This window comes from Lagopus leucura, unplaced genomic scaffold, assembly GCF_019238085.1.
Source record: "Lagopus leucura isolate 7727_CA_CO unplaced genomic scaffold, USGS_WTPT01 Super-Scaffold_760, whole genome shotgun sequence".
Taxonomy (NCBI): domain Eukaryota; kingdom Metazoa; phylum Chordata; class Aves; order Galliformes; family Phasianidae; genus Lagopus; species Lagopus leucura.
This window is the reverse complement of record NW_024962257.1, coordinates 11,786,106-11,812,842: the sequence shown is the minus strand read 5'-3', so window position 1 is coordinate 11,812,842 and position 26,737 is coordinate 11,786,106. Positions and strand designations below refer to the sequence as shown.

The 26,737-nt window shown below is 40.6% G+C and overlaps 2 protein-coding genes across 5 annotated transcripts in view; one reads left to right on the top strand and one right to left on the bottom strand.

Annotated features, from left to right (window-relative positions):
- Positions 1–15,068, bottom strand: part of GTF3C1 (general transcription factor IIIC subunit 1) — a 39,129-nt gene extending 24,061 nt beyond the window's left edge. Inside the window, exons 1-13 of one of the 2 annotated variants that reach the window (XM_042864111.1) lie at positions 14,833–15,068; positions 14,540–14,749; positions 13,982–14,158; positions 12,049–12,192; positions 11,593–11,689; positions 10,826–10,949; positions 7,430–7,585; positions 6,582–6,697; positions 4,862–5,186; positions 3,052–3,263; positions 2,173–2,312; positions 830–983; positions 310–413 (exon numbers count right to left, since the gene is read on the bottom strand). In XM_042864111.1, the coding sequence (XP_042720045.1) occupies positions 310–413; positions 830–983; positions 2,173–2,312; positions 3,052–3,263; positions 4,862–5,186; positions 6,582–6,697; positions 7,430–7,585; positions 10,826–10,949; positions 11,593–11,689; positions 12,049–12,192; positions 13,982–14,158; positions 14,540–14,749; positions 14,833–15,053 (2,180 nt within the window). In that variant the 5' untranslated portion in view covers positions 15,054–15,068. The remainder of the gene's footprint in view (positions 1–309; positions 414–829; positions 984–2,172; positions 2,313–3,051; positions 3,264–4,861; positions 5,187–6,581; positions 6,698–7,429; positions 7,586–10,825; positions 10,950–11,592; positions 11,690–12,048; positions 12,193–13,981; positions 14,159–14,539; positions 14,750–14,832) is intronic. The other variant, XM_042864112.1, reaches the window with a different exon arrangement.
- Positions 15,069–15,210: 142 nt separating this feature from the next.
- LOC122176279 (katanin interacting protein) overlaps positions 15,211–26,737 on the top strand; it is a 55,487-nt gene continuing 43,960 nt past the window's right edge. Inside the window, exons 1-6 of one of the 3 annotated variants that reach the window (XM_042864670.1) lie at positions 15,211–15,313; positions 16,405–16,481; positions 17,450–17,619; positions 21,668–21,750; positions 22,180–22,314; positions 25,308–25,569. In XM_042864670.1, coding sequence (XP_042720604.1) covers positions 16,420–16,481; positions 17,450–17,619; positions 21,668–21,750; positions 22,180–22,314; positions 25,308–25,569 — 712 coding nt within the window. In that variant the 5' untranslated portion in view covers positions 15,211–15,313; positions 16,405–16,419. Of the gene's footprint in view, positions 15,328–16,009; positions 16,034–16,404; positions 16,482–17,449; positions 17,620–21,667; positions 21,751–22,179; positions 22,315–25,307; positions 25,570–26,737 lie in introns of those variants that run through there. The other 2 variants (XM_042864669.1, XM_042864668.1) reach the window with 2 other exon arrangements.

The window sequence follows — 26,737 nt, the reverse complement described above, 5'->3', positions numbered from 1 at the left end:
GAAGGGCAAAATTCTGTGCATGATAGCATGCCAACCAAGTCTCTCTAAAATGTAAGCAAAATGAGAATGGAGAAGCCAAGAACCTGAAGCTAGGACAAGAGATTAGTGTTTAGTTCCTCTTCTTGCCTTTGTCTTTGGGTGATACTCAGCACCTTGCTTCGTCTCTGTGCTTTCATTTCTCTATTATTAAAGAGAAAGCTAATAGTTCTTTTGCTTAATTTGTATTTATTCCCTCTTTATGTTTTTGGAAGCACCAGTTGTAATAAGCCAGTTTCTCCTAAAACCATACAAGCCATCAGTGAAACTTGCCTGCTTGCTGTGCTTGAATTGGAGATCCGGAAACGCACCTGCTCAATGGCACTTCTTACAAGTGGGTCACTAGGACTCACTGAAGGATGAACAACAAACTCTACCTGTTCAAAGAAGAAAACAAGAGATATTTATGGACATGTTAGCTTTTCTATGTTTCAACTCAGAAGCTTGCTTAAAGTTTCTCATATATTCTTTGTTGTCAAAATGAGATTAAATATAATTGTGCTGTAACCTGACAGTGCAAGGAGAGAAGCAACAGAACCACTCAGAAGGGAAATGCAGGGACACTGATCTAGGGACTCATCATGATCCACTGCAGTACAATAATTGAAAGTAACCAATAATCTGGTTTTCACAATAGTTTAGTTCGGGACTAAGCTGCCCAAAAGGGCAGCTCACTTCTTGTTTCTTCTACAAGAAGTAAAGTTCTCCTTGTATATCAGACAAAAAGGCCCAAAATGGAAAATAAAAAAGTTATGAGAAAAGCTGCTTCTGTCACCAGGATTTAAGCAGTCACCTTTTTACTAATACCATCCTGAATGACTGTGGTACGATAGATTCGGAGGAGTCCTTCTTGTGAAAGCTTCTGTACCAACCGGATGATGGATTTCTTACAGCATTTAGTGGAGACACCTTCTTGCTTCTCTTGATCCATGACCATTTTCTGAAGCCTACAAGATACAAAAAATGCAGCACTTTAAGCTGAGAAATACTACAAACTGCCTAGGCAGTTTGCTAGAACTCAGCCTTAATCTGTATTTTCTCTGTTATTAAGCTTATCCTTTTAGATGAACAATGCTATTCTATGCCAGGCTGGATGTGGCTCTGGGCAGCCTGGTCTGGTGGTTGGCAACCCTGCACATAGCAGGGGGGTTGAAATAAGATGATCATTGTGGTCCTTTTCAACCCAGGCCATTCTATGATTCTTATGACAATGCTGTTCTTATGTGAGCCCAGGCACTGGCATACTATGAAAGGAGAAAAAGCTGTTAATCTCTAGAATAGTTCCAATTGATCTCAATACAGATTCCTGTTCTATTTATGTGACATACAGCATTTAAAATTTTGCTTGTTTAATGATCTGCAAAGCAGATCCCCTATATTCTTCCCCTATATTCAGCACTCGTGAGGCCGCACCTCGAGTACTGTGTCCAGTTTTGGGCCCCTCACTGCAAGGAAGATATTGAGGCCCTGGAATGTGTTCAAAGAAGGGCAACAAAGCTGGTGAGGGGTCTGGAACACAGGCCATATGAGGAGAGGCTGAAGGAGCTGGGAATGTTCAGCCTGGAGAAGAGGAGGCTCAGGGGAGACCTTATTGCTCTCTATAACTTCCTGAAGGGAGGTTGTAGTGAGCTGGGGGTCGGCCTCTTCTCTCGTGTCATTAGTGATAGGACCAGGGGGAATGGTTTCAAGCTACGGCAGGGGAGATTCAGGCTGGACATGAGGAAGTATTACTTTTCAGAAAGGGTGGTCAGGCACTGGAATGGACTGCCCAGGGAGGTGGTGGAGTCACCGACCCTGGGGGTGTTCAAGGAAAGGCTGGATGTTGTGTTGAGGGACATGGTTTAGTAGGAGCTATTGGGCATAGGTGAATGGTTGGACTGGATAAGCTTTTAGGTCTTTTCCAACCTTGGTGATTCTATGATTCTATGAAAGCACTATTATTGCTTCTAAACAGCTGCCTAATTTTTAAGGTTCGGTTTAATTCTAACCTTCCCCCCTTCCCCGTTGCAGTGTCTGCACCCTTACTGTATATTTCACTATTAGGCAGCAGAAAAGCCAACAAGAGAAACGGCACACGGGACTGTTTGTGCTACCACAGCCCAGCAGGCCCCAAGCACGCTGCTCTCCATCGCTCACGTGAACAAGCTTTCAATCAGCCGCAGGTTTCGCACAGCTTCCACGATGAGATTTCGGCGCTTCAGCAGCCTGTATGTTTCACGAGATCGCTCAGCTGCTGCAGCCCTGGAACGCTTTTCCTTCTTCTGGTCACACATCTTCTAGTGCACAGCATGGGCACAAAAATATTTCACATAAGCTATTAAATGTCCTTAGTCTAATGTTGTTTCATCATATAGTAGCATCTCAGCCATTTGGGGTTTTGAGGGATTTATTTGAGATTGGATTTATTTTAAAGAAGTCAGTTGGGGGATTATCTTTTATTTCCCCTTCACAAGTATGGAGCTAAAGCAGAAAATAAGACTTCCATGCACTTAGATTCACTTTGTCTGCCTATTCTGAGCCAAGCTAATTTGAAAGTTTTGGCCTAGAGAGCTGGTAATTGCACTGACGTAGTGCTGAGTCAAAGCCAACATATCCTGTCCCTCAAAAAGGTTTCTTGTCTCATGCTCTTGCTCAGCTGTAAGGCTGTACAGCATCTATGCTGAAGCTCACGTGTTCCTCCTTTAGAGGAGACAAACCAGATAATCTGTGCTACCTGTGTGCACCAGCAGACAATAGGCAATAAGACACATTAAGTCAAATGGGGAATCTGTAGAAACCCATGGAACTAACCCAGAATGGTATTTGAGACATCTCCCTATCTGCTGGAGTAGTTTTCTTTCATAATTAACTATAACGCAAGGAAGATACAAATATGCTTTAAAATGAAATTTTAAAAGATAATAAGGAATCCTATATACTAATTAAAAATAACCTATAGCTGCTAGTCTTGTGAACATGCAGGACTTTGCTTAGACAGCCATACTAAAAGGAGAACATTAAGACCTGTGATCTTACCTTAGGATCTTCAAGTCTGACCTCCTCAATCACAGCCACATCTCCATCTTCATCAGTGATAGGAGGACAAGTAGAAAGACTGGACTCCTGCTTTACAGTTTCCAGAGTAGAACTCTCCCCTGAAAAGTTGTCTGGGGCTTCATCAGGTTCTTCAAGAATTGGAGGGGAAGGCAGCTTCTTCCCTACGGACTTCACAGCTGCTGGCTTCGAGCCTGGTTTAAAAGCAGTCTTGTTATGCTGTCAGTTTCCTCTAAATGTTCAGCTCTCTATAAAAGGCCTTCCCCATTCACATGGGTAACTGTACTTAAAAAACATTCTGCAACATTTTTCATATGCTATTCTACTCTGCTGAAAGCTGTGGTTTGACTGTGAATGACTGCAATTCAGTGTACAAAGCTGTACAAAAGTTGTTTCTTTTTTTTAAAAAGTGAACTCTGAAAGTGTGGTCTTCAAATAATCCTCTCCACATAGGGGAGGCCACAAGGGGCCAGATCAGCTTATCTAGAAAGCACTGTCTGAAGAAAGAAGAGTCACAGAGATGCTCAAGTTCTGCCAGAAACCTGAGGGGACCTCTCTGGCCCCAGAGCAGATTTAGTATTGCTCCAGGAACATGCAAAGAGGTAAAATAAGCCACCACATCCTCTTTAAAACATGACCCTAAAAGGCTGGCAGTTTCGCATTAGGATATTCCAAATAACTCAAGAAAAAGATGAAGCAATTAGCTTAGGAAGACATTTTCTTTTTAGAATAAGCTTAGGTGAGTAAGGTTGTGGGTCAAATCATCCCAAGATAAGATCTCAGACAAGAAATCAGTATTAGCCCACGTATAGTCATATTACTGGAAAGCTGTGTGAAAGACATTAGTGCACATATTGATGCAGACTCTAGAACTCGATTCCATACTTATTCAACTGAAAAACAAACAAAACATTGCTAAAGGGGAAATATTCTTTTTAAATGTTTAACTAAAAAAGGAAGTTAATTTGCTGGTCTGTCAGTTTCTGTTCTTTTTTCTGCACCTAAGATAGCTGCACATCCAATGGAAAGAAATGATACATTTTAATGAGAGTCATTTCTTCTGAGGAAGAAATGAAACGTTTCAAGAAACACGAAATCTGTTTAAATCCCTTCTGAAGTCTTCAGAGACTTCAAAAGCTAAAGCTCCACCAAGATGGTTCTCTGATGGGCACAGGCTGAGTTAGCATCAGGTACTTTGAAAAACAGATTCCGTGACAGAAGCCTTGTCAGCTCATCAGGGAACATCCAAGGCAAATATAAAATTTACCCAAGGTCAATGCTTCTGTGAGCAGCCTAAGCCAACCTGGCTGCTAGCAAGCATGATCTCTGCAGTGTGCTCAGTCTTAGGATACAAAACTGTGTGGCTTTCTCGTAGCCATTTGGAAATTTGCCTGACCCTCTTCAGAATCATTTCAGCTCTTACACCAGCTGAAAAATAACTGAGTATCCAAAGAGCGAAGACCGTGAGCCCATTTCATTGCAGGGAGAAATATACAAGGATAAGGAGAAGCAGTTTTATTTTCCCAGTGATTGGTGATAACCTAAATGTTGTCACGCAGACAGCAGAGGACATTTCAACTCTGAGAATCTCCAGAGATCACCACAACAATAGTATTATAAAATATCATCAGTTTGAGGGGAAAAAAAACTGCAAAAAAGCACAGAAATACTCAAATAAATATATGGCCAAAAACCTTAATGGAAGCTAATAGCTTTTTCTTTTTTCTTTTTTAATAGAATGATCCTTAAGAAAAATGCAGGGCTCTTTGCAAATCTCAAAATCACAACCTACCTTTAGCTGGTGGCGACTGATGAACAGCATCTTGGGAGCTTGATTTCAACAGAGAAGCTGAATTGGCCTTCTGACCTTTTCCTCTCTTCTTGCCATACTTCACTTCCTCTTCGTTATCAGACTCTGAGACCAAAGTGTCTTCTTCTCCAGGGAAAGCATCTTCCAGCGGTGGGGAATCTTCTGGCACTAGAGCCAAAGTAACTGTAGCTAACTGCTCACTCCTCGCCTTCTCTCTCTCAAACTGACGGTTCAAATCGCTCTCCTCTGCAAAAATGTATGAAATATACTTGGTTGTCCTTTGCCGACCTTCATCTTCCATAAAACCCTATGAAAAAAGTTGGAATGTTATTTCACTACCTTATTTCTCCATTTTTGCAGTCTCTTCTCCAGCATCGGTAGTGGAAATTTCTTCTAGCTGCTCTCCCTTCATATAAAAACATGTCATTTTTAGTACTTTTTTTTTCTAAATAACAAAAACGTTGACTAACCTTAGCATATAGAAAAGAGAAGAAACACTGTTCGAAAAACACATTTATATTATCTGTGTATTAGAATGAAATGTCTAAAATATGTGGGACACATAAAATTCTAGGGGAGAATAAACTTTACGTAATTAGCACAGAAATCTTTTCAGAAAGTCATTCTGCAATGTAGAAGTTGATAGAATGAATCATTCTTAGGTAGATCTGCTGCTATTGTACCACACCAGGTGCTTTAAAGCATCTGGAAACCCAAGTGAGCCATCAGTGAGGGAAGATTTCTCTGCAGTTTGTTTAGAAAGTGTGCTTACACATTCCTATGATTTACATTGTTCATTTGTCTTTTATTCTACAGAACTTCTTAGTAAATGACAAGATCTTAGCAAACAATTCTCTGCCGAAGGAAGATGGCAATTATCCTCCCTTTGTGGAAAGGAGTGGGTGTTTGCATGCAGGAATTTGTTCATCTGTAAGTCATAGCCCTGATGAAATGAGAAAATATTGAAATATTTGGCAATAAGGAGTTTAATTACCACAATCTCTATATATAGAGGAAGGGTATGTTTTGTTCAGATTTTTTTTACAGAATTAATGCTGTTTTAATATGTAAGTAGACTGATGACTTTAAATGTATAGAGGATCTCTGACAAAATCCTACAGTACAGACCAGGAAAGCAGCCAATCTTGCAAAACAGAAGTTGCCTCATAGTCAAAAATGAACCAAAATGGCTATTTAGAGTGAGACATTTATGCTCACCTCCAAAACATATTCCAGAAAATACAGGTTCCCAAATACCAGTAGGTTACCAGGGATTACAGTAAGTGTGCTTTAGTGGTCGAGGCCCATTTGTCTGCCTTGCCACTTTTTGGAGCCTAAATCTGCCCCATGGTGCTGGGAACTCTGGAGTACTGTGAAGCTGCATCTGGTACAATCCCATCCATTAGTGTAGATCACCAGAACGTGCTCTCAGTATAGACAGCAAGCAGGATGCAAGATGCATTTCCTACTTCCTCCTTCAGTTCAAATTTCAACTGAACGCTTTTTGATCACTTCTGCTTGTATCTTTTCCTGAACTGAAGTCAGCATCTTCTCAATCTTACCAGAATTATTTCCATGCCAGTTCTTAAATCCTGGCTGTTTCTAATGTTTGAGATGTAATATGTTGTAACATTTCACCACGGTGACCACAGTTAAATTTTCAGTTTCAGTAAGTATTGAAATTATTTTATCTTAACCTTACTTTGACAACTTTGTACCTCTCCAGAAGACGACAGAGCATCCTTGATTCCAGCTTCCCCACATTCATAGCCAGACGAAGTTCTGCCTGAGAAATACCTTTGGTTCCTCTACTTTCAACTGTTTCAGACAAAAGAAAAAACAGAAAATACCTCGCAGAGATTCCTGGCCCAATTGCATACGCATACATCCGTATATATGCTCGCATTTGTTCTCTTTAACTATTACTAAGGCAAACTCATCTTAAAAGCTACCTGATTTTGAAACAAACATCAGAACATAATCCTTAACAGTCACTGCTAGCAACTATGTAATTTTCAGAGGCATGCACAAAATACAGGCAAACACTGTCATAAAATGCAATGCAGCATCCCAGTAGAAGGAGATTCAAAATTAGTTTCACATTAAAAGCAAGAGCAATGTAGGAGGAAAATATTTTTCTCTGCTACACAGACAACTGAGATACAAAGAAATGATATGACTGCCCCACCACCTACAGGAAGCCTACAGCTCCAGTCTGATCAGAACATGAAGTTCTTTTCCATACAAAAAATAAGCACGTTGATGCACAGAAAGCATCAAACATCAAATTAAAGAAAAAACAAACAAAACAACATCTTTCTTTCTTCATACTCTATAAGGAGTATGAAGGCAGTGGGAAAAATCTTCAGCATGTCTTCCCAGTGATACTTTAAGAGCCTTAGCACACAATACTGTAATTTAGCTTAATATGAAGTTAAGAACCCTTTGGTACTCCAGAATTAAGCAAATCAAGGGAACAGTTCTGTTAGTCCTTGTAAAAGTAACAGATAAACTGTACTGCACACACAAACATTCCACTCCATCACCTACTTAGCTCATAAGCCTGGGTGAGCATATCCCTTTCACAAACAATATCCACGGGCTGAACAACTTTTGTGATCTCTTCGTCGTCATCATCATGATAATCTTCCATTTTCTTCCGAAATTCTTTTAGTAACTTAAGGCAACGGACCATGACATCAGTACCTGTGGGCACGTGGGGAAGAAAAGACCAAAGGCAACTGCTTATTTCTAGGAAAATGTTTGCAACAGCTTTTCCCTATATATGAACCTGTCAAAACACTGACTAGAAGCATTCCTGACGTGCTCCAAACGTTCGTGGCTATGGTAACCTTAGGACTCCCTGGTGCAGTGACTTGTGAGAGCAATGAAGAACACTGCAATAATGGGAAAACTCTGAACGGTAAAACCAAATCAGTGCAGTGTGTTTCTGGATGTACTGAGCCTCAGAATGACATCTTCAGAATATAGATCTGACTGCGAGATCCCTCACCATGTGCAAGTCCTCTTCTTCCCTCCCTCCCTACAGATTCCTACCACGTTTTTGCCTTCTATAGATGCAAACTACATAATGACAAATATGCATGCAGTACAGAAGGAAGTTATTTACCAAACACCCAGCATACTGAAGAAAAGGATCAAATAGAACAGTCCTACTTCCCCATCAGGATCTTAGAGCATAACCAAACTGTACAGCTGTTTTGTACAGTTCCAACATCGCTATGAAAAGAATAAACACGGTGTACTATGAATACACACAATGAAAACAGACATAAAACCTCAGGTTGTGGTATTTGAGGACAGGACACACTGCTGCCATGAGCCAGAAGACAAATATACGATTCAGTTAACGTGTTTAGGTAACTCTTCATCTGCTTATCCTTTTGGGATATCACAAAAGTGGGGACATGACTTCAGCACAGTGTCAGCAGTTCCCTGATACAAAGATGATCCACCAAAGTCACTTAGCTGCTGCTGAAGCATTCAAGAGATCAATGTTTAAGGTAAACTAGAACTGTGTCACTGTGCAATGCCAGCTGATCAGGTGCAGCGCTTCAGTAGCTATGGCAGAAGCAGCCAGTTCATCCTGCAGCAGTGGGTGGGAATATCTACAACCATCTTGACTCCTCTGTCCTGCTGTTATAAGTGCAGAGTGAAAAGCTTTAGCTGAAATTATTGAGCTTACAATGAATGAATTCTGTTTTATGCTTATATATGATGACTTACTGAAGCCTAGCTGACACCAAGTTAATCCACAGTAACTTAAACACGTGACTGAACTCCAGGCCAGATGATCCCATTGATCCCATTCTTTTTCCTCATCTGAATTCCTCCCCTGCCAGATATTGCTTAAGATAGAAATAAAGCTCTGACATTTTGGTGGGGCTGTAGGCACTGCTATCTCATCCTGTTTCTACAGTCCATTAATTTCCACTTGAAAACAAAAACAACAAGAAAAAAACCCACATTTTTTTCTTTTACTTCAGCTCCTGCTGCTTGATAACATGCTTCCCATAGCAGATGCTTCATTTCTATCTGCTTTCCTGTATATCTCCAGAGATTAAAGTATCCTGAACTCTTACGAAAATCAGGTACTATTAATTAATCCTAGTTTATTATCTAGTGTTTTTTAAGGCTTTTTTGTGGATTTTCAGCTTTTACATCCATAAGATGGAATTATCATTCAAGTTAAAGATTCACCAGGTGGCATTTTTCATGGTGAAATGTTAAGAAGTAAACGCAGCTGCTGTTGTGCCAATCTGTAACAACACAAAATGTCTTCTGCCTTGTGTGCTGCCACACTTATAAATGGATATGTATCTTCTTTCCTTAAGTAAATACTCTGGAAGTCAGATGTTTAATTAACAATTATAAAGTCTATCTCTTTATAGTAGTTCTGGTCTGCCAACTTTTCTTTGCAGATGTACTGAGCTCATTAGAGCATTGCTGACACAATTTAATACAAGAGCATATACACAAATACAACATGGTACAATGCACTCCAAGAGAGTGTCAGAAAGAATCTATTATTTTTTTTTTACAGTGGCAATACAAAGTGAAGGCTCTGGGGAGACCTTATTGTGGCCTTCCAATACTTGAAGGGAGTGTATAAATAGGGGGGGGAATGGCTGTTTAGGTGGTTTAGGTGAGATATGAGGAGGAAGTTTTTCACTCAGAGGGTGGTGAGGCACTGGCACAGGTTGCCCAAGGAGGCTGTGGATGCCCCATCCCTGGAGGCATTCAAGGCCAGGCTGGATGTGGCTCTGGGCAGCCTGGGCTGCTGGTTGGTGACCTGCACACAGCAGGGGGTTGGAATTGGATGAGCATTGTGCTCCTTTTCAACCCAGGCCATTCTGTGATTCTATGATAAACTGTATAACCAAAAGTAAAAGGTCATACAATCCATCTGTGCTGAGATGCTTCCTTAAACCAGAAATACATTAAGTACAATATATACTTGGCCAAAGTATGATGACAATTTTTCCATGTATCTTATTGAGCATCTTTTGAGTATCTCCACTGTGTTCCTGAAACCCTGAACTACTTGATTTCTGGTATATAAAATCTGTGATATTCTTACACCATGAAGATGGACCTTTATATTTTGTGACAACTGATCTTTTCAGGCCAAAGCTGACCCTATCAGAGCTTCCTCAAGCATTTTCGTATTTATTCAATGCAATATGGGAGGTTTCTCTCTGACCTTTGCTAGATGTGGCATCTGCTTTTGGATATTGCTTCTTCTTTGTTTATAACTCAGTTTCCCTTCACAGAACATTCCTTTATCCAGACTTCAAAGAGTTGCAGGAATTTTCCTTATAAAGAGCCTAAATCCACTTCCATGTAATTGACACATTTGTCCTCTCAGTGTTGTTACATTTTTTTGTTGATTCTTATCCCTCTTCCTTTATGATCACTCCTGGATGGGAACTGCCACGTCACAGCCTGAACTGCTGATAGAGCACCTGGAGAAAAAACCTGGTCAGCCCTGGGAGCACAGGTGAAGATAATTCAACTGTGAGACTGGAAAGGGTAGAGCCTGGCTGCACCTCTTTTCAACTTCATTTAAAGGCTGCCACTATGAAAAAGACCTTTCTGTGTTGTTTTCTCTGTGAACCTAGATCCTTGGAGAAAGGTGAGCAATCCTTTCCCTTTATTTCTAATATCTACCCATTGTGCTGGTCTCTCTGTCATTACACCTCTCTAGTCAGAAGGGTTGTTTCATTTGTGTTGTTTGGTTTTGTATTCCAACTATTCTGTTCCTCCTGCTCTCAAAGCAGTTCACTGCATTTCTTAACGTGCTCATCTGAGAAACTTTCTTTGCGATTAAGTACTTAAATGTACTTTAATTTAAGGTTTGAACCCTCTACAGAGATAGGTATTGATATAATTATACCACAGGAAAGCAAAATATGGTTCAGTTACCTTTCTTTGTCTTGTAAGGCCCTCCATTGGGTTGTATTTCTTGCAGTGGGATGGATATTACCTTGGCTAGGCCAGCATTCATCATATATTGATAGAGACGTTTGAAAGTTCTCTCACAGAGACCCTAATGCACAAAGAAATGATAAAATGCAATGCAGGACAGAACTCTGAATTTCAGGAATTCCACAGAAATACCTGTTGATCTTCACAATGAAAACAAAACAAGAACAAACCAACAAGACTAAGAATTTCTCTAATTTTATAGCCTTTGCCATCACCAGCCTCTATACACTTGGTGAATAGCATCAAAGACATTCATCATATTGTCTGTTTTGAAACAATATTTTGTGTTAGGATAGCAAGAAAGGGTGTTAAAAGCCTATTAGTGTGTATGCGAGGCAGAGCTTGAGAGGATTCTGCACTCTGCTCAGTCCTTCCTGCCTTACGCTCAAGCAGAAGCAATCAACTCTAAAGAACTGCACAACTACATTCATTGACTGTATATACAAACAGTCTGTTACTGTGGCAAAACTTTTCTGAAGTTGCAGACAGAATAGAAATTCTTCCTTACAGCAGGCAATGACAGAAACTTGATTTAGAGCAACACAGTAGCAATAAAGAGATTTTTTTAACTCAATGAAATCTAAGATCCTACTTTTTGGTATCTCACCACAAAATACTATGCCATTTAAAAACAGAGTGCCTTTGATACGAGTCACCTATGTTCTGTATGAGACAGAATTAGAAAAAGAATAATGAAATCTCACCAATTCTTCCCTCAAGTTTCCTAATGTTTCTATCTGGTTTGGACGAGCACTTAGCATACTGGAGAGCTTCTCCATCAGAATATCATATTTACTCCTCCTAACCCAGAAAAGAAAATAGACATGTTACATACAACACTATAAGCAGAAGTTACAACATTCTGAAGTGTTAACTATTAGAGAAGGTACACTGAAGTGTTCTTATTTTTAAGTGAGAACACTTAAAATTAACAGGTGGATTAGAGCTATAATGAGAGAAAGGCAAGCGACAGGCACCAAGAATACCATTTTTCACAGTTCAAAGGGAAGTCCAGCATCTTCAAGAGGAGTCAATAAAGAAAATGGGAATAGTTGAGAGTGGGGAACTATGGTGATTTGATGACCACAGCACAAACATTCACTGTAGTAAAAGGTGACAGCCTACCCAGGACGTGCTTTAAACCTGTCAGTGGCACATACCTATCAACATGAAAGCGAGTCAGAAGCAGAAGAATTGAGTGCTGCTGAGCTCCACTTGGAAGTCTTATCACATGAGACTGCATTGTTATGAGACCATTTCTGTCCAATACTCTTCGGTGATAATGAATTTTTCCAGCATCCACTCTAAAGAAAAGAATGCAAGTTATCTAGGAGCAAAAGAAATTTGCAAATGAATTCTAATTATCCAGTATTCCAATGCCATTAATTAGATTACCCACAGTCTTAGTGATGTCTGTTGTGCTAATTTTCAATGCAGCAATCACAAAATTAGGAAGTAACAAAATTTAACATGTGAAATTGATTTACTGTACAAAGTGTTTTATATCACTTTCTCTAAAAGCTTTTGCTTTATTCAGTGACCAGGAAAAAGAGTGGCCATACAATAGGAGACCACTTGGGGATTCAGGTTCATTTTGTTGTTGTTGTTATTTCAGAATTATAGATGAGAATTGTAGGAGAATAATATGCAGTGCCTGAGGAAAGAGAACTGAACGCATTGTTGTAAATTCTAAGTCATAATAAAGAAGCCACCTACAACCAAGCTTTTTAGAATAGCTCTTAATTAGGAGTTAAAGAAAAAAAAAAAGAAAAAAACCTTTAAACATACAGCTTAATGCATCATGACCTACAATTGTGCCAGAGCAAGAAGAGGGAAATGACTTACCTCTGTATGTACAGTATTTGTAAAATTACAAGCAAAATACAGCACAACATAGCACTTTACAAAACGCTGCAGAAAGATGACTGTTATTACCCTCCTCTGAACTATATGCGAAAAAAACAAGCTTTGGAATACAATATATGAAAAACATATTCTTGGTGTCAGATGGAACGCTCAGCCATGATTTGATCCCTGTTTGTAGATACCCAACTCACAGAAGGGAATGACCTCTCAATCTCTAATCTTCCCTACAGAGAACTTACAGTATCATCTAGCTATTCTGTCCCTGAAGCAAAGAAGCTGGGCTGCTGACTGATGATTTTGGCTTTTTCCTTAAATTCTTTTCTGTTGCAGAAGCATCGGGCTTTATTAGGAGCTTAATTTTTCCTGTTCTCTACGTTGTCTTTAGTGCTCTGAGAATAGGAATCCTTCAAGCTCTGTCTACTGACCCAACAGAGAATCTCTGATTCCATGAGAGAGTATCAGGAAGTATAACAAACTCAAGGAAGAGACCAGTACTTAGAATCAAAGAATCATTAAGGTTGGAATAGACAACTAAGACCACCAAGTTCAACCCCAACCCATCCTGCCATGGATACAGCTTTCCCTGTAGAATGGCCTGGGTTGAAAAGGGCCACAATGATCATCCAGTTTCAACCCCCTGCTATGTGCAGGGTTTCCAACCAACAGACCACGCTGCCCAGAGCCACATCCAGGATTAGCCATGCTTGCTAACCATGTCCCTCAGTGCCACCACTTCCCTAGGCAGCCTATGTCAACGTTCCACCACTCCTTCTGAGAATTTTTTTTTCCTAATATCCAACCTGAACCTCACCTGGGACAGCTTAAGGCATCATCTCTTATCCTATTGCTGTTACTTGGGAGAACAGGCCTACCTCCACTTCACTACAACCTCCTTTCAGGGAACTGGAGAAAGCGATCAGGTCTTCCCTGTACCTGCTCTTCTCCAGATGGAACAATCTCATTCCCTCAGCTGCTCTCCATAAGACTTGAGCTCCAGACACCTCGCAGCTCCGTTGTCCTTCTTTGTCCCATTCCAGGGCCTCACTGTCATTCTTGTGACCAAAATTACAAAAGAGGCCCCAAGAATCAAACACTCCCATTAGTAAGGATAAGGTGCTACCAGTACAGATAAGGGCTTAAACAATACACAGGAATACAAAATTTTCTAAGCTATCAGTAGAAATTCACTCAATTTAATTTAACTTCTAGAGCAAAATATAAAATTACTTGAAAGCCCCACTGTGAAGGTCTCTCTGGAGCTCTCCTTGCCACCTGGCACGCCCCAGGCGCTCCAAGATGCAGTAGGAGAAGTCAGGAAGCTTTAAGTCAGGATCTCCTTCCCAGCCTATCAGGGCTCTGTAGCGTTGGTCCTGGGAAGCCACGATGACCAGCTTGTCTCCCCATCTAACAGAAGAAAAAGAAACAAAAGATTATTACAGAATTATAAAGGTTGGAAAGGACCTGAGGTTGTTATCAAGTCCAACTCCCTGTCAAAGCAGTTTCCCTACAATAGGCTACACAGGAGAAAGTCCAGGTAGGGTTGGGTATCTCCACAGAAGGAGACTGCCCACCTTTCTGTGCAGTTCCAGTGCTCTGTCACCCTCACAGTAACAAACTTCTTCCTCGTATTCCTCATATTACTTAAATCCACAAAAACAGAGAGATAAGTTGCATTCCCCCCAAGATCACATTCTTCATAGAATTTTTCAAAAACAAAGTTAAAAGATCACAGTTTAAAAATTAAGTTAAATATTCTTTAATGCCAGGTGTTGGGATTTCACTCACTTTTCAACAGCTTCTGTGTAGGTACAGCAAGGCTGCAAGTCCTTCCTCCTTATCTGATCGGTGATGTCCACTCTCTCTTTAAAGAACTGGCAGGAACCCTGCAGGCCATCTTTATCATCCAAAATCATGTGGACAGGGTAGATGTCATCCAACGGCAGGGGATCCCTCTTGGTTTCCAGTATCCCCGTCTCGAGGTCGATCTCCTCATACCTACAACGAGAGCGGCCAGCATGTCACCGGGCAGCTCCGGGGGGCTGCGGGGAGGGGAGCGGGGCGGGGCGGGGTTCGCTCACCGGTCGTGCAGGCGGAGCGGCGGACGCGCCCGCGGTAGCAGGTAGAAGCGGAGGTCGGGCTGGGAGCTGAGCGCGGCCCACAGCAGCTCTCTGGTGGCGGGCTCCAGAGGCAGCGGGAAGGGTGGTGTGCGGGCGGCCAGGCGCTGCCACAGCGCTCCCAGAGTGATGCCATCCAAACCCTCTAAAGCCACTTCGTCCAGCAGCGCCCACAGCGCCTCCATGCTCCGCGCCGCTCACTTCCGGCACCGCGTAGCGGTGCGCCGGAAGTGACGTCGCTTTCTGCGACGGTAACCAAGGCAACGGAGAAACAGGTCGGTGGCAGCACGGCCTGGCCTGGCGTTGCCCGTTACGCGGGCTCTGGGCGCGGTGGGGCCCAAATCCAGTACGTGGGCGGCTGGGCCCGGGCTCGGGCCCTGTTCCGCTGCCCAGCTCCGACGTTGCGCTGCCTCGGTGGAGGCGAGGGTGCGGTGTTGTAACAGAGGTACGGTGCGATTGGTAAGAGCCAAAATACGAAGTTTCAGTTTTTTCATAAGGAAGTAAACGTTTTAGCCACAAGTTTAAACGTCTCAGTGCACTGGATATTGGGAGGAAATTATTTTGAGGGTGGTGAGACACTGGAATAGTGTCTAGAGGTTGCCCCCAAGAGTTTGTGGATGCCCCCTCCTAAGTGGTGTTCAGAGCTAGGCTGGGAGAGGCTTTGAGCAGCCTGGTCCAGAGGGAGTTGTCCCTGCCTATAGTTGGGAGGTTGGAACTAGATGATCTTAAAGGTCCCTTCCAACCCCAACCATTCTATGATATGATTGCACTCTACCACAACTTGTAGCAGCAACTCTGGAATACTCAGTAGGAAATGTTCGCATTTCCCAAAAGGCAAGGTAAAATCTTCAACGTATACATTTTTAAATGTATACAGGCTCTAAAGTGAATAAGTCTTAGATTTAACTGACCCTGTAAATGGTACCAGCACAGGAATGGCAGCAGGGAACTGTTAGGTCCCATCTTGAACTGGTGATTGAGCACCTGGTGAAGGCTGCCCATGGAGCACAGGCAGATGGTTTGCACCTGTGACCAGAAGGGGTGAACCCCAACCCACCCCCCCTTGGCTTATATAAGGCCCAGCCAGTAACAAGTGCGCTTCTCTTAGACCTCAGTTACTTTCTGAGATGTGCTGTGTCACCAAAGAGCCCTTTCACCAGTGGGGGTGAGTTCAACTCTTCTTTCTGTATATTATTGGCCTACCTTTAAACATTTTGCCTCCTGTTGCTGAGAACCTGTCAGAAGCAATTTGCTTCTTTGTGAACAGGACAAACGGTGTGGCCCTTTCAAAGGAATGTCAGTTCCTGGATTGAAAACACACTGTAGAATCTGCTTCTTCGTTCTGTTATTTTGAGAAAAGCAACTAATATATTCTCTGTTCATCCGGAAACTTGTTAAATAATTTGTTTTATACTCTGTTGAAAGAGGAGCTTCTCTCATCTTAGAGTATTCATGGCTATGGAGGGTGCTGAACCAGTAATATTCTATAGTGAATAATTTAAATACTTGACTGTGACAATTCTATATTCTTTTCAGCTTTATATTAAGGACATGGTAACTAACTTTGATGAAAAACATGATGAATATTTAATAGCACTTCAGCAGAGAAACCGGTAAGCATTGTTCCCACTCTCATTGAGTACATAATGTATGTATGGTAACTGCTGAGTCACAGCCTGAACTATTGATTGAGCACCTGGGGAAAGGACTGGGTCAGCCCTGGGAGCACAGGTGAAGCAATGCAGCTGTGTGACCAGAAGGCGTGGAGCCTGGCTGCACTTCTCTTAGACCTTATTTAAGGGCTGACTGCCACTGGGGAAGGATCTCTGGTTGGAGACCCCTCCCTGTGGAGTTCTCTCTGCTCCCCTTGCTCTTTAGGGACGTGTGAGCACTTTTCCTTTGTAACACCATTCCATTTGCTCTGGTCCCTTTGCTGTTACGCTCCTTCCACGTTAATCTTTCATGAACAGTGAACAGTGGTGAATGTTTGTTCAAAAGTTGGTTGTAATGTGAAATTTGGTTTGCTGTATTGCAACACCTGACTTGGTGTGACTTGTTTGAAATAGCTGAGGTAACTTTGAGACCTCAGAAGGAGCCTTTGTTCAGGTGTCAGGCTGTTGTGTTGTGTGATGTCTGTTATGTACTGGGAGGGAGGTGCAAGCAATACCTAAGCAGGTGAGAAATAGAACTTGTGGTTCAAACTCATGACCTAGGTTTGTTTTGTTGTTGTTTTGAGAGGAGCTCAACTATTTTAAGATTTCTAAATTTCTAACCAAAACTCTCAGAAGTTTTCAAGTAGCAAGTTTAAGCATATAGAATACCAAGTGGGGGGAAGAAAAGTGAGATGATAAGCAATCTAGTGGAAGTCTTAGAAGGGAAGCACTTGATTGAGCTTAAGTCACAGGGTGTCAGTACTCATACAGGCGTTGTTGAACATGAAGATCCTGAAAGTTATGTCCTAATTTGTTACTTGAGCAATGAAATACATTTTTCTTTTAACTCTGTCACGCTATCTTTGCATTTATTGCTAACTTTACCTGTATTTGTACTGCAGATGGTTGAGTTATTCTTTCTGCTTTAGGCTACTGAGATGTTTGAAAAGAAAGGATCCTGCACAAATCAAACTGGAGCAGTTAGAGCAGGGGTTTTCTCTGTATATGAATGGAGCAAATTCGGAGCTGAGAAACTACCACAAAAAAATCCACTCATTTGGTTGCTTCAAAAATGAGACACAGTCCTCCACTACAAACGGTGAGCTACACAAAGACAGCAGTCTGGAACTGTTTAAAGTATTTACTCATCAGAACTGTCATCTAATCATTGAAATTACTCCCTGGGCTGTGTGGCAGAGTACTTACTCAGCTGCTTGTGTGTTACAAAGCAGTCTCTGCAACTCCCTATAAGTTGGTTAGTTGATCTCTAATTCCAATGCTTAGTTTCCTCACCTTCCTGCTTTTAACTAGAAAATTAGAAATTGCCATTGTAATGCCTTTGATATGCAGCACTGGTCTCAGACTTTAAGAACTGATGGATTCCCATGTTTTCTAGTGTCCTGCAGATAAATGGCATTTGATAGAATGGATTGAATAGACTGTAGTCAAATTACAGACTTAAATTTTGTTTAAACTATCGTAGTCTTCTTTAAAAGTCAGGTAATCTTTGTTCAAATATTTGAAGTAAAGACAATTTGTCATCTGCTAGTGATTAGCTGGCTCTTCTTGGAATGTGTATTCTAGTTCCAGTTAAAGTCTTTCTGTCAAAGAGCAGAATAGTAGTAGGTGTAATTTTGCATCTGTGAAATTATGGAGAGTGAGCTTAGTGGCCTTCTAATCCATTTAGTTTAATGAAAATAAATGATTTTAGTAAATCCCAGTGTAAAGCAGTTTATCCTCATATTAATATAACCTATCTCATAGAGTATATCTTTTAAATTTGTTGCTATGTAAAGTGTCTAAGCTTTATTATTTGCTTAATGATGAAGACAAACTTAAAAATAATGTCAGAATTTCTGATTGAAGGCTTACTAATCTCAGCAATACAGAAAGCTAGCTTCATTCAGTATCCATACTCCAGTCTCTTTTGGGATTTTTTTATTTTTCCCTCTCTCCCTTTTACACTGGGAACTACTTGTTTTCATGTTGAGTTCAGATTTAGCTGTCTGTTATATGACAGATATCACACAGCATGGAGATAGGGGACGAGCTCATCACCTGTGTCCTGCCTTGGTTGTGTGTAATGGTGCAAATACTGCACGTTCTTGAATATTGGAAAAAAGAAAAGGAAATTGAGTGCTTCTGTCTGAATTAGGGAGATATGCTTTTGGGTATCTGAAGTATGTACAGACAAATACCTGATTTTTTTTTTTTTTTGTCCAAATATTGTGCTGGCAATTGTAACAGATCACTCAGGAGAGATTTACCTCTTCCCTAAGCTTAACTAAAGAATTTTTTTGTTAGCCTGTTGTCCCTTGATTCAGCTCAGGTAGAATACTGATCTTGTCAGTAGGACCTGAGGTGCTGTGGTGTTTTTTTAAAGGTATCATGGCAGCCTTTTTTCCCTTCCTCAGCTCTGCCAACTTAAAGAGATAAAGCCACTGTCTCTAAAACAAGTGTGTTCTGCTGTTTAACAGCCACCAGGTGTTCTCATCTTAAACATGAGTCGTGACAATGAAAGACACCAACAAAATCATCATCCTGTCATTTTTCTTCTTCAATTTCATTTTACCACCACAGTCCAGAACAGCTGTCTGTGATCTTTGTAGAATTCTTGCCCTAGGGTAGTATCTTAGCAATTCTGTAGTCTGTTTCATTTTCAAGCATTTCTTCTCAGTGATTGAATGTTATTTTACTGACCAAAATGATTTTTGGCTAAGGTACAGTGCTGAATTTTTTTCCCCATCTCTCATGAGAGTTATTGCATCGTTTATTACTTCTAAAGCATCCCTCTCTCCAATCAGTCTTCTCTAAAAAATTCAGAATGCATGATACTTAATAGTACAGAAGGGGCTCTTTATGCTTCCTGAAACTGCCCTTATTCATCTTTGTGTTCCCTCAAAATAATTAACAACAGTGGTTGACACACACCTTAAGCTTAGGCTTGGTAAGTGAATTGATATGATAGTGAAGCTGGTCTCCACGTACACTGTCATTGATTTGGATGTATAACCCAGGTATACTTTCACAACAAGCATGTCCTTCCAGTGAATGTCAATATAATAAAAATGATGTGGCTTAAGGGTAGTCTGGGATCTCTTCCTAATGTTTTAATGACGTACAATTAAGTTGTTGGCTGCTGGAATACACACTGTCAGTTTGCACTTCCAAATGTACTCCTGCTAGAGAATGACTACACTAACCTATTTTGTGTGTTGAAACAGGTAACAGTATTCACATGCCATCCATCTTTTGGGAAGGATGTTTTTGTACAGAATGAATGTTTGGCACAGAGGCAGGTAGCTCAGTTGCATCATCTGCTGCTTGGGAGTTGAACTACTGTTTTTAATGACTTAGAAAAATGTAGTCATGGGAATCCACCACAAAAAAGAAAAGTTGCCTGACTCTGAGGTGGTATGAGTGTTACCATGTCCCTTTTCTTCCAGGCACTTATACCATACATCATTGACCTTCTGGGCAGTTGCCGAGAAAAGATGAATTGCTTAGGAATGAAAACTAAACATCTTTCCAGTTTTGTCCTGAAGCAGTGACTGAGTCAGACCGTGCTTTTAGCATTGTACTTCTAGCACTGGTCACCCTTGATGCCTGAAGAGCCTCGTATCAGTCTTTGATGATGGCTGCAAGGTGTTCTTGGAGTTACTTAGGAGTAGCCCAATGGTGTAAGGGGAGCTGTAGTTAAAAGGGATATTTTGCCAAAGTATCAAGCATCTTGTTTCCTCCCTAGAATGGTCCATCACCTTTTCCCTCTGTTCTTTGTCCTATTTCATGCATCTGGGAATGAGAAAGATCCTTTGGGCTGAGGCAATAGAACAAGTATGTTCTCTCACTCTAGTTTTACTATCGCCCTAAATTGACATAAGCCTGCACTGTTGCCCTAAGAATGGCCCTTCCTTCTGGTGGCTTTCTCAAATGAGCTTCTACTAGAAATGACAGGGAACCAGAAAGCGTAAGAGACTACAGTTAAAAGTAATCATTTGTCTGTATTTTTCCTCAGTTAAAATTTGCTGTTAGCAAATTTTTTGAACCATTCACTGCATAGATGGATGTAGGGGTTGTCCAGCCTCCCAAAGAAAACGTGACATTGGAGGCTGGGATGAGCCAACTGATGTAATTTTGAAGTAAGCCCCGCTTTGTATTGAAGTTGCACTAAGTGACCTCCAGAGGTCCCTTCCAATGTAAATCTTTCCTTGGTTCTATGACCTTGGTATGAAGACTGCTTCTTTTATTGGTTGTACAAGTTCCTACTGGCTTAAGATGACCATTAAATTATGGCTTAAAGAAGAAAGGTTTTGCATCAGCTATTTTTCTTCACTGAGAAGAAATGGAAGCTGTAAATCTGTCTTGGACATAGGAAATGAGATGCCTTTATTTAGGATGGTATTGAGAGTGTTGATTATGTCCTTGCTCTCTTGGGGATGTTGCTGTGACCTGCAGGATGTAGGTCTCTGTGTCTTAGTCAAAGTATCTTCTGAAAAATCCATTGCTTCACTGGGACCATTTCCAGTGCAAGGACTCTTGTTCTTCTTGACCACACATGGAATTTTCACCTAGGTTTTGACACTCTTTGTTGCCTTAGGAAATGAATCATTTTCCTTAGTCTGACTAGCACACAAAGAATACTTCTCTGCACAGTATGTTAAACGTGTAGTACGTTCTATTTAATCTGCCAATAACTTGTTTCCTTAGTTTGATACTCAATACTTCCTTTGTAAACTCAGTGTAACATCTACTGTTCACCAGGACCTTGTTTATCAAAGTCTGCCTTCAGTTTCTAAAGACTCCTTAATCTACCCAGGTAGGAATCAGAAAGATATGCATATGTATGCTAGAACATACTTCAGTACTTTCATACCAGTGAATTTGTGGAGCTTTCCAAGCAGTTTATGTAGCTTTAAGCAATTTACACTCTTGAACACACAATAGTAGTAATCCCCAAAGGAATCAGAACTCTTGCCACTGGTACACAACTAGCCGGTTTTTGGAGTGGAATGCCTTTCTAATTGTTATTCCTGCTCTTGTATCAGAAACATTCCCTTTTCTCCTCATCTGAGGGAGAGAAATAATTTTATGCATCTTTAAATACTGTATTTCTCTTTTCTGAATCCTAATTCTTACCTCTGGAACAGCATCCCAGCTAAAAGCCAGTGAATTGCAAGTGCGCAGTGCACAGACTGCACCAAGGAAAATACAGCGCAAAGGATGGCTTCAGGTAAGAAACAGCTTGAAGTAATGCATCTTTGAACTATTTCTTACGACACAGACTTACAACTCCTCTTGTTTGCTCCCCATGTGTTTGTTCTCCACTGGTATAGAGGTATTTCAGAGAGGCACCCAAGTGTGCCAGCTTCCTGAGCAAACTTTAATGCCTTCCCCATGAGACTATTCTGCAAATACTTCTTTATATTCCTGTGCTTTAAGAGATTTAACTGTAGCTGCTTTGTTGATTGCTGTGTTCCTTTTCCTGTCTTTTTTTTCCCTACTCTGGTGCCATAGGTATGACTTGTGCTGGATGTGAACTCCTCCATGGAACAGCTGAGGAAAAGATTGCTTGATCTCCATATTATCTACAGATGTTTATTGATTATAGTACTGCTGACAGCAAGAAAAAATATTCAAATGATTTTGCCTGTTTTAACAGAAAGCTGTGGAGATTAAAACAGAAAGAGGGACCAAACTCTGTGTTAAACCTCCTCTTGAGTACTCCGAGGATTTTGAACCTTATGAAAGCATGAGCATGGAGAGAAATAGTGATGATCCTCTCCATTACTCCCAGGTATGATGAGCGGTTGCCCTCTGTTGTTCGTGCTTTTGTCAGTCAATTAAAATGTGAATGGAGACAAGTATCAGTATTGACTAGAGCATTCAAATCCAGCATATATTACTTACACTTAGTTCACAACATTGTTTTTTTTTTTTTTTTTCCCCATGTTGGAAGTGTGACATGAAGGAGAAAATGAAAAGAAAAAGTAAAGCTACTTGAAAATCTATTCTCAGTCAGCAACACTAAGATGTTAAGGCCTAATTTATAGAGGCAGACTGTTTCTATTGAACAGAACCAACGAGTCTGTCAGTTTACTCAGTGTTTGTCCATGTGGACTTTACTGTTGACTGTCAGATTAGAGAAAGCTTAAATAATTTGTTTTCTTTGTAGCTTATTTTTTGGACAGTCAAGGTGAAATTGTTGTATGTCATGACTTTACCTTACTGATGTCAGAGTAAAGTTTTGAAATAATCAATACTTTTTTTTTTTTTTTATCAAGGGTTATTACTGTGTTGACTACATTGGCAATTCTGCCTTCTATTTGGTTACTATTTTTTGTTCTAGCACATGTTGTGACTATCCTTCTTAGAGCAGGGGGGAAAAACCCTGCAACCTCTGAATCTCTGCATGACATCACTTCTTGGTAGCTTTTGTATAGTTAACATCAGATGAACTTTAAGTGCATTTTCCTAGCTTACGTTTTCAGAGGTTCAGTATGAGCTTTCATTTTTATATATCCCATGAATTATTTTTACTGGCAAAGTTGCTTGTACTAAATCAACTACCATCTTAATTAGCAAACAAGTAAATCCAATACCACTGTGGCTACCTTCTCCTTCTGCTACCCCTTTGCCTTTCCTCATTGTGTGCCCTGGTCCAGCACATGCTGTCATAGAAAGATGAGCAGCTGTTTTCAGTACAGAAATTGCTAAGCTGACTAGATTTAGAATGGGAAGTCACACAGTATTTAAGAAGTAAGAGTTAATGTTATGAACTAGAACATCAAAGCTCCTGTAACAGAAGATGTGAATAGAGCAGGTCATGTTGTAAAAGCTTGTGGGTCTCTCAGAAGACATGACTTGCAGTTTTTCTGTGTTTTTAAACCTTTATCTTGAAGTTAGACACGTGCATATAGTCTTAATGCACTGGTGGAGTGTTCGTGCATTCCATGTCTTTGTGTTCCAGTGGAATGATAGAAAAGCAGACTACCTCCATTATTCTGCATTTGTACATTTCCTGTATTGCTTTTGAGCTTATGTTTTTATTTGTCACCCTGTAAAGCTGTAACTTGCTTTCAGTGACAGATTTTTATAATTACTTATGTGTAAGTAACAAGCTTTTAATTTTGAAACAAAAGTCCACTTTTCTTTGTACCACAGCTGGAAATATGTTTGGTTTTCCTGAAGCTGAAGTTTGTTCTCTGAACTGTCTTACAATGCAGCTGCTGTGATGTTTTAAACTTAAAAGAAAGCTCATAAAATTCCCTGTCAAATAGAAATATTAGCCTTGCCTATCATTAAGACATGCTCAATATCAAGCTTCAGGTTGTTCATAGACCCTTTCTTGAACTTGAATTTGCCTTTTCTTTGTAGTATGTTTCTGTCAATATGGTTTTCCTAACAAGTCTAATCTGTAACAGGAGAGCAGCATGCAGTTTTCATTACAGACTAAATGTACGCTGTCACAGTTCATTTGTATCTAAGATAGCTTTGAGGTTTTTGTTTTACTCATGCAGTTTGCTTACTTCTCTCAAAGTTGTATCAGCAGAGGTAGAAAAAAATGCATTGAGGATAGATGAGATCTTTTCCTTTAGCAGTCAAAAATGAAAGGCTCTCCTGCATCTTCTATGCTATTTGTGGCATTTGCTGAGCGATGCTGGGCAGTTTATTCAGTAGTAAATTAATAGTTGAATTTTTGCAAAAAAAATCCTGTTACAACAGGTCTAATTAAATCAATTGGACTGTCTTTTCTACTGGTTTTTTTTTTTTTTTTTTTTTTTTTTTTTGCTCTTTAAGTATAGATGTCTACAGTATTACCATACATTAAATTACGTACAAAGAAGTTACCTTTGCAGAATCATGGAACAGTTGATGGTGGAAGGGACCTTGGAGCAGAGGACCCCAATCCCTGCCCTAGCAGGGCTGCCTAGAGTAGGATGCCCACATCCAGGCAGCTCTGGAAGATCTCCAGGGAGGGGACCCCACAGCCCCTGGGTAGCCTGTGTCAGGGCTCCATCACCTCCATAATAAGGAAATGTTTCCTGGTATTAACTGATAAACACAAAATAAAACATAAGTTCTATTGCCATGCACTGTTGTCTTTGCCCCTTCCTTTCAGTATTTATAGACATTTATAAAATACCCTTGAACCTTCTCTTCTCCTTACTGAATAATTCCAACTCTCAACCTCTCCTGATGGGAGAGGTACTCGAGTCCTTTCATCTCCCAGCTTGGACTCTCTGCAGTATGTCCAGGTCTCTCCTGTACTGGGGGGGGGTCAAGAACTAGATGCAGCCTCACCAACACTCAGTAGAAGGGAAGAATCTCCTCTCTTGACCTGCTGCTGATAGCCTGATGCAACCAAGAGTGCCATTAGCCTTAGTGGTGAAGGCACGTTGCTGAAACATTGTATTAACCTCACAATCTGAGGAATACTTCTGAAAAATCTGATAGTCCTGAAATACCAAGCCAAAAGTTTTATCTATCTGTGTAAAACTAGAAAAATATATGCCCTTGGCCTTTCAATTACGTACCTCGTGTTTCTAACTTGTTCCTAAATTTCTTGGCCTATAGGATTTTCCTGCAAGGACTCTAATGAGAAAAAACATCCTACATCTCCTGTGTTCTTTCCTTAAATGTCCTCACCAGGGAAGTGAAAATATAACATGGGAATCTGAGTATTTTTAGCTCCATCTCATCTCTTAAAGGAAAAGGCAGCCACACTGGTTTATTTTAAAATAAATATTTGAGTTTTCCTGACAGATTTGTTTGTCTGAATTGTGTCAGAAACTGGAAAGCAGCTTGCAACTCAGTGTGGAAGAGGAAAAGATGCAAGAAGATTCTTCTAGTGAGGATTATGACTTTGTTGAGGAGGAAGTGTTTTCAGAACCATCTCTTACTGAAGAAACAATTACAAGCTTTGGAAGCCTTCAATTGCACAGCAGTAGATCATTGCAGAAGGAAGCTTCTGAATGTCAGGATGCTGGAAGATGCTCTGGCCTGGTTTCTGGTGCCCTTACTGCATTGGAGTACAAGCAGGATCAAAGTAGTAAGCCTCTGTTGTACATTATTAAAGTTCTCTAATACATCTTTGAGAGTGTTGCTTCTAAGAGAATTGCTATGAATCTGTGCCATAATTCACAGTACCAGTGTCCACAGTTATGTGCTGGAAAGGTGTCATACAAGGTAACATCCTTGCTTTTTAATAACTGTGCATCCTTATCACCTCCTTCCTTGGATAACGTAAAGAGAAAGCCAAGTATGTGGTATTGTCTTTGAGGAGACTTCTGCCCGGGGGAATCCTTTCATTGTATGTCCTTGTAGAAATAATTCTTCTTGAAGCATATTTGGAGTTTAATAAGTTATAGGGGACAACCTTCTTGTAGTCCCAAGGTCTGTGTCAGGCTTGAATATAATTAAAATTATAAGTGCAACATTCAGTTTGTATACATGGATAGGCATCGTATAATTTGTCCTTTTTTATGTGTAAGTACAAAAATATTGCCATGGGATATTTAAAAGGTCAAATACATTAATGGCTTAATTGCTAGATGTTACAAATTTCTTCAGCTAGCAAGTTCATTATACTTTGAATTAAATGCAAACTTCAGCCTTGTGAAGAATGCACTGTATATTTTATATTTTTCCCTGTGCATCTGCTGCTCACTGCTGTCAGAGACAAGATCTTAACCATAGCTGGTTATTTGTTCTGATCCATTAGGGTTGCTGTTATACCCAAGGGAGTTGTACACTGGGATTTGCTATGCTGTTTGCCAGAGGAAAGACAATTGAGGCTGTAGGCACACACAGCTTCTTAGCGTTGACAGCTACATCAGCTTTCAGCTGAGGCTTCAGCTTCCTGGGCTAGCTCTTCCCTCAAGAATTTAGTAACAAGTTTCAACCCCTCTGATAGGCCCCAGGTATGCAGGTTTCAGGTCTGAGATAGGAAAAAATAACCACCATTAAACTAGTGTCTATGTTACATTGTATTGAAAGTAATATGCAGGAAGATTTAACTGGTTTTGACAGATAAATGCTTGCTTCTGATACAGAAGTCAGAAGCACAACAGTGCTGACTGTCTGGCAGCCAGGCTTTGGGTCCAGCTTTGATGTAATCACATAAACAATACTGAATGACTCAATCACCTGGTCTGAACCTATACAGCAGTAGACCTAACACTTGTGCAAATGAATTCTGGGTATGGTTTGGGGAAGTT